General features: G+C 45.1%; 1 protein-coding gene across 6 annotated transcripts in view; it reads left to right on the forward strand.

Moving 5' to 3' along the window:
- Positions 1 to 14,786, forward strand: part of CHD1 (chromodomain helicase DNA binding protein 1) — a 621,819-nt gene that overhangs the window by 33,600 nt on the left and 573,433 nt on the right. For 5 of the 6 annotated variants that reach the window (XM_033962744.1, XM_033963070.1, XM_033962661.1 and 2 more), the window contains exons 3-4: positions 6,166 to 6,468; positions 12,382 to 12,568. In XM_033962744.1, coding sequence (XP_033818635.1) covers positions 6,332 to 6,468; positions 12,382 to 12,568 — 324 coding nt within the window. In that variant the 5' untranslated portion in view covers positions 6,166 to 6,331. The remainder of the gene's footprint in view (positions 1 to 6,165; positions 6,469 to 12,381; positions 12,569 to 14,786) is intronic. The other variant, XM_033962975.1, reaches the window with a different exon arrangement.

The following is a 14,786-nucleotide window of genomic DNA, read 5'->3' on the forward strand; positions in this document are numbered from 1 at the left end:
GAAGTCCTGCACCCCCCGAAGGCCTGCACCCCCTCGAAGGCCTGCCCCCCCTTGAAGGCTGCACCACCCCCAAAGGCCTGCACCCCCTCGAAGGCCTGTCCCCCCCTTGAAGGCCTGCCTGCCTGTCCCCCCCTTGAAGGTCTGTGCCCTCCCTTGAAGGCCTGTCCCCCCCCCGAAGGCCTGCCTGTCCCCATTGAAGGCCTGTCTCCCCCCCTCAACAAGGTCTGCCTGCCCGCCCCACCCTGAAGGCCTGCTGCAGCCCCCCTAGTACCTCGAAGGACCGCTCGGCCCCACCACCACCATAAAGCACTGCTCATTCCCCCGGCCTCCACGCTTCATTTCCCTGGGGATACAGCCTGCAGCAAGATCGTGCGATGCCAGCGATCTTTGCATGCTTCGGCTGTTTCCTCCGCCGCGGTCCCGCCCCTCCTCTGACATCAGAGAAGGGGCGGGACCGTGGCGGAGGAAACAGCCGAAGCAGGCAAAGATCGCTGGCATCGCGATCTTGCTGCAGGCTGTTTCCAAACGTGACACCCGGCGCAGGGGGGGAGAACCGGACCGGACCGGGAGCACCCCCTCAGGGCTTGGCACCCGGGGCGGACCGCCCCCCACCTTGGTACGCCACTGATCTCAATCTATAGATTTTACACCTGACAGCTTGGTACCTTTCGGGTTGACATGGACCGAGGTTCATGTTTCTCATTCTGTCGACTTATCTTAGAAGTGTCAAGAAAACCAGCGTTACCAGCAGAAATGGACATGAGTTCATCTCAGTGCTATCAATGCTTTTCACAACCCAGCTGATGGTAAACCTCTAATTGCTCATCGCGTTGTGTCCAGATTCAATTTTTGAAGCCAGGCCTATGACCCATAGAAACACACACAGAACTGTGATGAAGCACAGTTTAAGGAGCTGCAATGTTACTCTCATCACCTCACTTCTGCTCTCCTTATGGAAATCCCAGCCCATACCATGCTGACCTTGGCAGTTAGGTCCCGAGTTCAGTATGTGATCTGAGTCCGCCCGTTCTCAATGATCTCATATCAGCTGTTTAACTCTCCGTCACCCTGAATGTTTATGTATTTATTTACCGTATTTTCACGCAAATAACACGCACCCGTATAAAACGCGCACACGAATATAGCACGCAGAAATCACGATGATTTGCACAAAAACTTTGATATACCGCGCTCACGGGTATACCGCGCATGCTGCCCGACGCTCCTTTCGCCCGCCCTGACTTTCCGTGCGCTGTCCCGACTCTCCGTTCACCCCCCCTGACTTCCGTGCACTGTCCCCCCTTGAAGGTCTGTCCCCATCCTGAAAGCCTGATGCCCCCCCCCCCGACGTCCGATACATCCCTCCCCCCCCCCCCCGAAGGACCGCCGACTCCCCAACAATATCCTCCTGGCCACGGCGACCCCCTAACCCCACCCCGCACATGACCCCAGGTGGGACCTAAGGCTCCAGGGCCTATTCTGATTGGCCCACGCGCCTTAGGCCCCACCAGTAGGCGGAGCTTTAGGATGGATGGGCCAATCCGGCCTCATTCCTTCGTTGGCTGCCTGCCGGACAGGCGGGTTTGGCTCCCGTCTGTCCGGCCAACTACTAAAGGTACGGGGAAGGGGGGTGGGGGGGTCGTGGGGGTCGCCAGGGGGATCGCGGGTCGGCTGGGGGGCGGTCGGAGGTTCTTGGGGGGGAGGGGGGTTTGCGTCGAGGGCAGGAGGGCCTGGGATCCCTCCTGCCCGTAATGTAGTGCGGGGTGGGGTTAGGGGGTCGCCGTGGCCAGGAGGGTTTGGGCTCCCTTCTGGCCCAACTACCAAAGGTACGGGGAAGGGGGGTGGGGGGGTCGTGGGGGTCGCCAGGGGGATCGCGGGTCGGCTGGGGGGCGGTCGGAGGTTCTTGGGGGGAGGGGGGTTTGCGTCGAGGGCAGGAGGGCCTGGGATCCCTCCTGCCCGTAATGTAGTGCGGGGTGGGGTTAGGGGGTCGCCGTGGCCAGGAGGGTTTGGGCTCCCTTCTGGCCCGATATTGTCGGGAAGTCGGCGGTCGTTCGGGGTGGGGGTGCGAGTGGTCCTGCCGGGGGGGGGGGATGTATCGGACGTCGGGGAGTCGGCCGGGCAAGAGGGCTTGGGCTCCCTCTTGCTCCGATCGTGGATGCGGGTGTGGGTGGGAGCGCGTGCGAGCGGTCGTTCGGGGTGGGGGTGCGAGTGGTCCTGCCGGGGGGGGGGGATGTATCGGACGTCGGGGAGTCGGCCGGGCAAGAGGGCTTGGGCTCCCTCTTGCTCCGATCGTGGATGCGGGTGCGGGTGGGAGCGCGTGCGAGCGGTCGTTCGGGGTGGGGGTGCGAGCGGTCCTGCTGGGGGGGTGAATCGGGCGTCGGGCGGGGTGGGAACTATGTTTTAAAACTTTGGTATACCGCGCTCACGCATATAACGCGCGAGGGGTATGCGCGGTAGGTAAAAACGCGTATAACGCGCGCGTTATATGCGTGAAAATACGGTACTGCCTTTTTCAAGGAATTCATTCAAGGCTGTTGCACAGGATCGAGCTGCTGTCTCAGTGGCAATGCTGAGATCTGGGTTTGATTTCTAAGCCTAGTTTCTGGTCCCCAGACTTTGTTTAAAACCACATAAAAACCACACTATCACTCATCCCGCCGTCCACTGTGCATGCCCGTTTCTGCCTCCATCTGTTCTATCCACTCTGCCAAAACCACGAATGTGACCATTTGTGTTATTTGCGATTTCATCATATTGACGAGTGTTTTACAAAAACCCCGCGAATAACATATAAAAAGTTATTCTTTTTTTCTGTATTTGTTGGTCTGCTCTGCCCCTATCCCTCTGCGAATACAGAGGGAGGAATGTACAGAGAATTCAGCCACACAGAGCATCTCCTTTGATCCTAATAAGTTGGGACGTCCTGTATCAAAGAAAACTATATCTACATAGTTAGCGGTTTGTATCGCTTTCTCAGGCTGGTTTGCAGCTGGGACTTGCTTCACAGCCCACAAAGTCTGAACTATGGTAGCTTCACTTGCTTTCCTATGCTCAACTCCTGTTGATGACATCTGTACAGCTGCTACTTGGTCCTCAGTTCATACATTCACATCTCACTACTGTCTGGAATTTAATTCCAGATGGGAGGGTCACTTCGGCCAAACAGTATTACAGAATTTGTTTTCTTAATTGCCAACACTCCCTCCATCCCTTTCTAGTAAGCTAGGGAGTCCCACATGTGAGAATATGCTGCCTACGTGTCCTGGGTAAAGCACAGTTACTTTACCGTAACAGGTGTTATTCAGGGACAGCAAGCAGATATTCTCACCTCTCCTGATTGGCTTCTTAGCTAGCTTACGGATCTGAGTAGCCACAAGCCTGCATTGTGTGGGAAGGCACTCGCGCATGCATGGTGCGGGCAGTTCGCAAACTTAAGTTCTTAAAGTGGCGATGCACTTTTAAAGCTGTCTGTACCGGGGCTCCATGGATGATGTCACCCACATGTGAGAATATCTGCCTGCATAACATCTGCTATGGTAAGTAACTGTGCTTTCTGAGTAATGTAGAACGTTCTAGGATGGAAAGGACATCTTCAAAATCTCAAAGAAACCAACTAGAACAAAGGGGTGCATCAGCACGAATGGTATATTGGGAAAAAAAGAGATATATCATCAATTAATTTATTACAATGTAAGCTAAAATTTGTCTATAATATGTCTAAATTAACTGCATTGAGAAGAAATCAGATATCCTCTTTTTAAAAAGTATGGTCAAAATATAAAACTTGGGAAGATTCTGCAATATAAGAATAAACCATAAGGATTTGAAGCTATAATAGCTATGTTGTCTTCTGGCCTTGTGGATGGGGGGTGGTTTGGGATTGGGGGGGGAGATGGTTTAGCAGGGGAAAGGGGGTGGGGGGGTTTGGATAATTGTGTTAGAAATGATTGTGATTTTGATTAGTTATACTTTTTGTGAGTTTTTTTCTTTTCGTTATTTTTATTGTTTGGTATTATAATAGGGTATCAGCTGAAAAGCTTGGAAGAAAGGAAGATGTTAATTATTGTTACTATAATGTATATGACTGTCTTGAAATAGGATTTTAAAGTTTTTGTAAAAAATAAAGAAATTTGAATAATAATAATAAAAGAACAAAGGGGTGGCAAGTCATAAAATTCTAATCAAAAATTCAAAGGGTGGAAAAGCTACAAATGAACAGGATGAGAACAGGAGTCCAACAAAAAGGCACTTTATTAAAAAAAAAAAAAAAAACCAACACTACATATATGGATATATGTACTAAGGACTCGACACGGTCTGTGTTTCGGGAGCTTATACCTTCATCAGGAGTGATCATCATGCAGTATGATTTGATGTAAGAGCTAAAGCAGCCTGTGGACACACAAAATAAAGTCCTGGATTTCAAGTATGCCGATTTCAGTAAAGTGAGAGAATTCCTGAAGAAAGAGCTGATGGGATGGGAAGGATGTAAGAGAAATTGAAAGGCAGTGGTCCAAGCTGAAAGGCGCTATATGGGAACTGAAATATATGTAAAGAAAGTTAGTAAAAACAAGAGGAAAAGGAAACTGATGATGTTTTTAAAACGGGTATCTGAAAAATATAGAAAGAGGCAGTATTCAAAGAATTCAAAAGAAGAGAAATGGAGGAAAGAATACTAAATAAAACAAGTGAAGAGAGAAATACAATTGGCAAAAGCCAGGCAGAAGAAAAGATGGCTAAAGATGTAAAGAGGAGATGACTTTATTTTCAGGTATATTGGAGAAGAGAGGAAGACTAGAAATGGAATTGAGACTAAGATGCTGAGAACTAGTATGAGGAAAATGACAAGGAAAAAACAGACTTGCTAAACAAATACTTCTGTGTTCACTGGAAAAAAAAGTCTGGAGAAGGACCTCAGTTGGCTAACAATGGTATATATGAGAATGAAGTAGATATCGCGCCATTCATAGAAGAAAGTGTTTGCAAATAACTAGAAAAGCTAAATGTGGACAAAGTCATGGGGACCGGATGAGATCCACCCGTAGCTTATTGAGGGATCTCGGAGAAGTTCTTGTGGGTCCTCTTGCAGATTTATTTAATAAATTGTTCAAGCCAGGCTGGAGTCTTGAACAAAGGGACTGAAAGAATTACTAAATGGGCTCTCTTTCCCAATATGATTGGGCAAGGGGTCACGTTCTGCAAATTCAAATAAAGCAGACATGGAAGCTGTGTAACAATCAAATTCATGTTTGTTAATGGCTTTCATGTCTGGGAAGAGAGATACATGTTATCCATTTTTCTTTTTTATGTTAGAATACAATGGCACAGTCGATCACATAACTTCCTTCCCGGGAATACATTATGTAAGTGTACACTTAAAATATAAATTTGCCAATTTTAAACCCAGTAGATGGCAGTATTTCACTTTTCTATCCTTATAACTTCTACTACTATTAATTATTTCCATAGTGCTACCAGATGCACGCAGTGCTGCACAGAGTCACAAAGAATAAGAAAACAGTCCCTGCTCAAAAGCGCTTACAATTTAAACAGGCAAGACAGTCAAACAGGATGTCATGAATACAGTTAAGGGGAATGGTTAATCAGCAGGTTGGGTTGGAGGGCAGAGGAGTAGGGTTAAGGACTGAAAGCTATATCAGAAAGGAAGGTTTTCAGTCTGCTTTTAAACAAGAGAAGGGGCTTGATGGACTTCTGTATGACCTTTGTTAATTATCATGTGTATGCTAATCTATGGGGAACATACATCTTTTTTGATTCTCTGTAAAGGCCTAAGTTTCCTGTTTTTCTGGGAAAACTATACCTCACCTTTTCCATGCAGCTGCTACCTCATAATGGATTCTTATTATTTCGATTTTTCCGTATACCAAACACAAATTAATCCCTGAAAGTTCTTAATATAAGCTTTTTCTTTGTCTTAACTTGTTTAACAGCATGGGTTTTTTTTCCTCTCTTAACTCTGAACAAATTTTTTTCTTTCTGAGAACTTCATCTTACAAAACTTGAATATTTTTATTCAGTTTGATTCTGTTATAGCCAATTTAAAATAACCTTGCACAGACAGTTCCCCAATTCACCTGTCTCATTTACCCCAATTAATTTCAAAGTTAATCACTTTGTATCACCTTGCATGCTTTTATTTTCCAGTTTTAATTATTAACAACACCCATGGTGCTCACATAACCTCAATTAAATCCTTGGAGACAGGAGAGGTTCTGTGGGACTGGAGAAAAGTGAATGGGGTCCCTCTTTACAAAAGGTGGTAACAGAAGAAATTGAAAACTGAAGGCTGGTAAGCCTCACTGGAAAAATAATGGAACCTCTGCTGAAGGAAAGGATAGCAAATTACCTGGAATTAGAGAATCACGGGAGGAAATGTTTTGTCCCTGCTAGCTCCATCCCCGTCCCTGTGAGCTCTTTCCCAGCAGCATCCATACAAGCCTCAAACAGGTATGATTTTGTATACTTATCAGTGTTCTCCCCAGAAATTTTTTCCAGCCGGGTGGCATGAAAAAGTAGCCGGGTGGGGCGGGGCGGGGAAATCTGTTAGTGGAGAAAATTAAATGTATACTATTTTTATTAGTTAATTATTATTATTTTCCAATGCTCGATATGACTTCCTTTTTTAAGGTTTGACACTTGTGCCAGAATATTTTTACTAAATCTAAGAAGTATCCAATTCTAGAAGTGAATAATTAGATATTCACCCTCTTTCAAATGGTATAGAGGTTTAAAAAAGGGAAATGCGTTAATGAAGTCATTAGGTTCAATCTAACCATTTATTTCTGCATGAATTTAAACAACTAAAAAAAAAAAAAAGATAAATATAGCTCATCCAGTCATACAAGAAATGGCTGTACAACACCTCTAATAATGTTTTGATCACTAGGTTCCTTCCTGAGGTCTCACTGAGGATATAAAATAGATGCTATCCCCACTTCCAGACCTCTTCCACATAATTTAGGGAGAGGTGTTACTGAGCCTTGAAGGGTACCTGTGTGATTGATCTTTATCTGCTTCTTTTTTATTTTGCTATAGTGCAAAGTAAGAGCTAGGGCAAAACAGTATAGGTAAAGATGCAGGTAATAATTAGCAATGTATTAAAAATATTTTATTTTTATTTGCTTATAATGTCATTTGAAAGCTGCTTGATGATAATACATCTTTAATTTAATTCTTTATAATGTGTGTGTCTGTGTGTTGGGGGGGACAACACCTACGTCAATAGTAAAATTAGAACAGGGTCATTAAATTCAGTGGTGTACCTAGTATATATGACAGCCAGTGCTAATTATTTTTTTAACAACCCCCTCCTCTATATAAAAAAATATATTTTTAGTAATAATCCATGAGTCACACAATAAGGGTGCATCTAGGAAAAGGCAGCATCTTAAACACTGCAGTGAGCACTAGAACACCAACACACGCATTGGAAAACTAAACAAACCAGATCCTACAGTCAATTGATCCTGTAGTCGATGCTAACAGAAAGCCATGTCCTTTTCATACACACAGAACACAGATACACCCTTGCCCAATATGGAATAATCACAAACTAAAAATAGAAATATGTAGTCAAAAGTTAAACTGAACCAAGAAACCAGACTCTGCATACAATGCAACACCACAGAAACAGTGACACATGTCCCCTAATACTGTGCAAAATATAAAGACAGTAGATGTAAATTTGAAAAAAAACTTCTACATAAGTCACCACTTTACAAATTAACAAATAGAAATAAAACAAATAATGAGAAATATGAAAATACCATTTTATTGGACTAATCCATTTTTCAATTAGCTTTCAGAGGCCAAATCTTTCTTCAAGACAGTACAGTAAACAGCTGTTATGGTATCCTGTCCTGATCTGAGGAAAGGGGTTTAGTCCCCCCCAAAATTGCCTTATTTCCATTTCCTATTGATAAATTTTAATCAATACAGTTACAATACTACTTGATTCTACGTAAAGCAAAAAAAATATTTTTTTTTCTACCTTTTGTCGTTTCTGCTTTAGTCATCTTCTCTTCACTCTCTTCTTTCTATTCAGCATTTGTCCTCGCTCCCTTCCAGGCAACATCTGTCCTCTCTCTTTGCCCCTTCCACCCAACCTCTACCCTCTCTCTACCCCTTCCATCTACTGTCCACCCTGTCTCTGCCCCTTGCATCCACTGTCCACCCTTTCTGCCTTTTCCATCCAGTGTCTGCTCTCTCTCTGTTCCATATGGTATCTTCCCTCTTTCTATGTCTCTTCAGTAAACTCTATATCCTGTGCCCTTTCTCTCCTTTGTACATGATTTATTTCAGCTTCAACCCCTCTCCATTTTTTGTCTCCACCCTTCCCCTATGCTCTGGCATCTCTCTCTTCTCCTTTTCTTCCTTGCCACTTCACCCCATGGTCTGACATCTCTATCTCCTTCCCTTCTCTCCCCCCCTCTCCAGTATCTGCCTCTCTCTTTCTCTCCATCTTTCTTCTGTGAGGAGATCATGTTGATCTTGAACACTGAATAATTCTTCCATATTTCCCATATCACTGAACTGTAGTCTGGTCCAGCAGACTGCTTTGGCACTATTACATGCATCAGCTTTCCACACAGAATGCCACAAGTCTCTATTTCTTGTGCTGTGTTTACATCTGCCATCAGCAGAAACTTGTGAGACAGATCCCTTGGCAATACTACACTTCGGAGCCCTTTGACTATCTGGTTCTGTATGGCTGCAGGCTTTAAAGCTCTGTTTACTGGAGGAGACTGTCCAGCATACATAGTTGCATCACTCTTAGGGATCTGATCAGAGATTACATTAGACAAGGTGGTATTTTTAGGCATGGAAAAACAGGACATGTTCTCCTCAATCTGCTCAGATGCCCTTTAATGTTCGTCTGATCTCGGGCTAAATCTTGCCTCCTGAGCTAATCTTCAAAGGAGAGCGGAGTGAGAGCCATATCGGCAGTGACATCCGTTTTGGGCCGCATGTTGTGCAGGGCTGGACTAAGGCAAGTTGTAAGCTTCCTTCCATTGCTGATCTATCTTCCATAAGTCAGCAACGGAGGGAAGCTTACAACTCGCTGTCAACTCCACCTAAGTGCATGTTGGTTAAGTGCACGCTTTGGTTATCCACAGCCTACCACCATGGTTCTGGGTTTTTTTTTTTTTTTTTTTTTACATTAAAGTCAATGGACGTAAACTCTGGATAATTGCAATTCTGATAAGCACACAATCTGTTTATGTGCACTGATGTTATAGGTCCCACCTCTATTTGTTCACTCCGGTTAAAAGCAATCACGTTCTCACGTGGATGAGCTATGTGTTTTGGAAAGCAGTCTAGACCTGGCGTGCCATCCCTGAAGGAACATTGGCTTTCAAACACAGCAAAACTGTTGGCTTCAAGATGCCAAAGGAACAATTGACATTGCTGCTCAGTTGCAATATGGACAGTAGTAAAAAGCTTGAGCCACTGGTGATTGGGAAGAATCGAAATCCTCGGTGCTCAAAAACATTAAACACCTGCCTGTTGAATATGAAAGCAATAAAAGCGCATGGATGATGGCGACACTGGATTGAATGGTTGCAGAAGCTTGACAATCCGATGAGAAGGCGTAGGAGGCGGTGGCAAGTCAAATGTGCACAAGACTAAAGCGCGCGGACAAATGCGCGAAGACATTTGAGCGCAATGATAATTGCGCGCAAGACAATTGAGCGCAATGATAATTGTGTGCAAGACAATTGAATGCAAAGACAATTGAATGCAAGACAAATCAGTGCAACGACAATCAAGCGCACGTTCACGTTACTGTGGTTACGTTAGCTCCTTTTTTATGTGCTCAGAACAGCCCGCCTTCCTTTTGCTAGCATCTTTGTGATTGGTTATGTTTGCTCCTTTTATACTCGACTCCAACTCAGACTCCACAGCCCTGGTGATAACTGTGCAGCACATAGCAATGACGTAAGACTAATCAACATCAAACTCGACCTCTTTGATCCAACCGACGGACCAAGGGATAATTGCAAACTTCAAACGTCATTACAGGTCGCTCGACTTAAGATATGTGATGTCAGTGATTGATGCAAGCATGGAATCTAGCCCCCGAGCTGCTGAGCTCGCGAGAAAACTGACGGTGCTCAATGGTATGGGAGACGTGCAGTCGAGTCTCAACAACGATTTCAAATTGCTATCGACGGGTGAACTTCATTCACGCTTCTGATGAGACAAGTGAAGCTGACATTTTGTCCATTGAACTCCCAGTTGGACTCTTGCCACAAGAGTTTGAGCTGTATGTGCCTACATCATCTGACAGCACTAATTCCAATATCTGTACAGTCATACAACTAAGAGTCTGATGAGGATGGAGATACTGCTGCTGTCATTACGACTAATGAAATACCTGCAGAGATTGTTTCCTTCTCGGACACGCAGAAGTCCCTACACATGCTGCGTTGTTATCTGGAGATAAATGGATGTCATGACTATGGACAGTTTTACAGCATCAGTAGTCAGATACACAGCCTGAATTGTGCAATCTGCGTGCAGAAAACAATGACTGATTATTTCAGTATAATGTTGGTTTAAAGAAAGATTACAGTGTATTGCATTAGACGGAACAGTGCTGTTTCTATAACTGAACCGTGTTAAATTGTATTCGGTGTGTTTTTTGCTGAATAAAAGTTTTATTGCATTTGACTATAGCGTACTGTGATTTTTCATGACTAAAAAGTGGTACTCCATTTAAGTCCACATTCCATTTAAGCGCACATGGCGGTCCGGAGGCCTTGCACTTAAGCGGAGTCAACTTTACTCCTAAATTGACTGTGTTTTATACACATGTACCTGCTAGTTAGGAAAAAAGATGGAGAAGGGAGAGAGCCATTGATTCAAACGTCCATTCTGCTTCAGCCCCAAGCCACGCCCCTTCAATAGAAAACACTTCCATAGTCACACAATAACTAGCAGCATCAGTTGTGCCACTCTAAAGGCTTACAGGTCTGTATTGAGAAATTTCCCTCCAACAATACTCATTACCTACTGGCACAACAATAAATCTTTGAAGTAAAATTGTGAAAAAACTGTACGTAATAGAAGAAAACTAAGAGCAGTTCTGGAATCAGCATAAAAAAGTGAGGTACGGTAATCTGCTATAATAATTCCCTTAGCGCGCATGTGCACTTCAAAGTTGCTGCGTCCGTGATCCGTCAGGCCGTTCCTGTGCATGCACAATGCCTGCCTCAGCTGATTTCCTGGTCTCCGACGCCAGCTGATTTCTGACTACGCTGTATGTGCTGGCTTACCGAACCTGTTCCTCTGAAACCGGCGACGGGGGGAGGGAGTAGAAGCAAAGCTGGCAAGCACAGTGTTAGAGCCCCCGGAGCATGGCCGAAGTCGCTTCCTGACTAGGGCAGCATTGAAGGAAGATAGGGCAGGGAGGGAGGCTTCAATTCGCTGCTCCTGCTTGCTTCGGGCCTTCCTCGCTGCCGGGTCCTGCCTTTGCGGAAACAGATAGTAGGTGGGACGTGGCAGCGACGAAGAACCGAAGCAAGCAGGAGCAGCGAGTTGTGAATGCTGCTTTGACGACGGCTGTGATGGTCCCGGGGGGGGGGGGGGGATGAGAAACACTGCAGATGGCTGTGTGAGACTGGGTGGGGGGAAGAGAAATTCTGCCGATGACTGTGTGAGACTGCGAACCTGCACCCCCCGCCCAAACAACTTGAACTTACCCCCCCGACTGGCACCGGCACGCAACCCATAGGACGTGCCTTCTAATTCTAATTCAAGGCCTTCTAATTCTCCCTCTCGCCGAGATTCATTCTCAAGGCCCGGCAGAGGCAGGAAAATCTTCTAGCGGCACCGGCACATCTTGTGGGCTGCGTGCTGGTGCCAGACCGGGGGGGGGGGAATGTAAGTTCAAGTTGTTCGGGCGGGGGATGCCAGTTCGCGTGGGGGGGGGGGAGCAGCATCGCTGGCCTCGTGGGGGGGGACGTATCAAAGCGAGTTTCCATTATTTCCTATGGGGAAACTCGCTTTGATATATGATTGTTTTGGTTTACGAGCATGCTTCTGGAGTGAATTATGCTCGTAAACCAAGGTTTCACTGTATTACATATTAGTTTTCAGTCATCTGATATTACGCAGACTAGTGAATTGATTCTCTCTCCTCTGACATTTGTTGCAAGTTTGTCTTGTCCCACTTTTTGTTGCTGTAATTCTTTGTGGTGACATTCAGCCTGTATATTCTTCTATCTGAAATATAAACAAGTTAGATTTGGAGCTGTTTCATTAATTTTTTGAGTTTTAGATTGAACAATGACTGATGACTATAGATGTTTTTGATCAACTGAAATTTTAATTTCTAAATTTTGTTTTTAATTGCAGCCAATCTGAGTCTGGTACTGGATCAGGATCAAGCTCTGGAAGCAGCAGTAATGGAAGCAGCAGTGAATCAGGTAGCAGCGATTCAGATAGTGGTTCAGAATCAAGCAGACAATCAGAATCTGAGTCTGATGCATCCCGAGAAAAGAAAAATATTCAAGCCAATCCTGCCAAAGTTGATGGAGCAGAGGTAAGAAGAAAAGATTTTGCTCAAGAAGTATACCAAGATAGAAATGCAGGCAATCAGCTTCTTAATATTAAAATAGCTTGCTGTAAATCTCACATTAATTTATAATTCATAATACCAATTTGTATTGGATCAAAACAAATTGTGATACATTCACAGGTCTCCTTTCTGGATTCAGTACGCTAGGTGTTCAATCCCCTCCCACAATTCGGGAGTTGCAGAAATCACAACACTTCTGAGCACATGCTCCTCCTACCTCAGAGAGAGAGTTAAAGCACCTTGTAGTTTTCAGTTTCTGTAAGCAATCCATGCAGAAGTCTCTTGGATTTACTCTGTATCTTTTCTTACTTTTTTCGCTTAATCCTTTAATTGGCAGATGAAACAGCCGCATTACATAACTTGATGTTGAATGAGAGCAGCAGTGCCAAGGTAACAGGTATTTGGAGATGCAGATCTTTCAAAGAAACCATAGAAGCACATGTTGCTTTTGAGCAATACTGTCAAATAAAGTGTTAGTTTGTCTTTTTTTGTGGCTTAAGTGCCTTGAGACTCCTTTGCGGTGGTTCTCTGTTGAAGGAAAGGACGCAGTCCTGCGGAGCCAGACTGTGGCTTCACTGAGAAACTTTAGATCGGTGGAGACAGCCTGCTGTGTGCCACAGTTCCTGGACTCAAGGTCCATTCCCCTGAGAGCTCGTTTGCCCTCTGACCTTGTCGGGTTTAAGCGCAGGCTGTATGCATCCTGTGTAAAACATCTTCCCGGTTTCAGGGTGCAGGCTGCATTTCCTGCCCCCAGTCGCATGGAGAGGATCCGTGGGGGACGGAGATTACAGCTAGTGTTCATCTGATTAGCAGTCCAAAGATCTTCAAGTCTGATCATTTTGGAGCTGTTCTGAGGCAGAAAATCCTTTTCCTCCATTTAGCTGCAGTGAAATATGTTGACTGGCAGGCACTTCAAACACTGCGAGTACACCTCCATTATTTCCTATGGGAACTTCGGGGGTGGGCTGTGAAACTCTCTAAAATTTATTTTTTGAGAGTTTCTGAGGGTAGGGTTCAGGTCTCCCACCTCCCCAAACCCCAAATCGTTATTTTTTTATTTTCAGATTTTGTTTATTTTTGCTGTTATTGGTGCGAATTCGCTGGTGGCAGCCAGCTTGGATTTTTATTATTCTTTTTTTCAAAGTTTTATTTCTGCCTCAAAATCCCTTAGTTTGATTAAAAATAATTTGGGATGTACTCCCTAGTCCTTAATCTATCAATTGTGTGCATTGATGCACTGAATTGGCACTGGATCAGCTATTATGTGCCACAGCATGCTAGGTGAGGGGGTGGAAGCTTTGGGCTTCACCTCCTTAGGGTCTTACAGGTTTGGGGGAGCTGGCCTGGGTCTATGATTTTGGGGAAACACCTGCATTACAAATCTGGGGACTCTTGGCACAGTATAGGCACTTCAGCAAGGTCCTCCAACGAACAAGGGATGTGAATTTTCACCAGATTTTATTTGGGTCCTCTGGAAAGCGTATTCTTCAGACCCAGCTCATTTGATGCAGTCTGCAGGCGTGTTGGTTTCTTCTCAGCTGGTTGCGCCCATGCAGAGCTCCCTTTTCAGGGGCCCTCTTGTCTGGTTATGGCAGTGCTTGATTGCACTGGTTGCCATATAGATACTATGCCTCTGGTGTCTCCGAACACTGCTTCCATTTTGAATCCGACTGATACCCTTGCTGGGACTGGTCACTATGGTCTCCTTGAGAGTCCAGATTAGGGTAAGGATCCCTCTGTCCACAGCCTGCCCAGCAGTCCGCTCACGCGGCAGCCCTTAGGTCAAAGACAATTGCCCTGAGTCTAGCCTTACCTGCTTTCGTTCTGGTTCAGCAGGAACTTGTCTAACTTTGTCTTGAATCCCTGGAAGGTGTTTTCCCCTATAACAGCCTCCAGAAGAGCATTCCAGTTTTCTACCATTCTCTGGGTGAAGAAGAACTTCCTTAGGTTTGTACGGAATCTATCCCCTTTTAACTTTAGAGAGTGCCCTCTCGTTCTCTCTGCCTTGAGAGGATGAACAACCTGTCTTTATCTACTAAGTCTATTCCCTTCATTATCTTGAATGTTTCGATCATGTCCCCTCTCAAGTCTCTTCTTTTCAAGGGAGAAGAGTTCCAGTTTCTCTAATCTCTCACTGTATGGCAACTCCTCCAGTCCCTTAACCATTTTAGTTGATCTTCTT

This window comes from Geotrypetes seraphini, chromosome 1, assembly GCF_902459505.1.
Source record: "Geotrypetes seraphini chromosome 1, aGeoSer1.1, whole genome shotgun sequence".
NCBI lineage: Eukaryota > Metazoa > Chordata > Amphibia > Gymnophiona > Dermophiidae > Geotrypetes > Geotrypetes seraphini.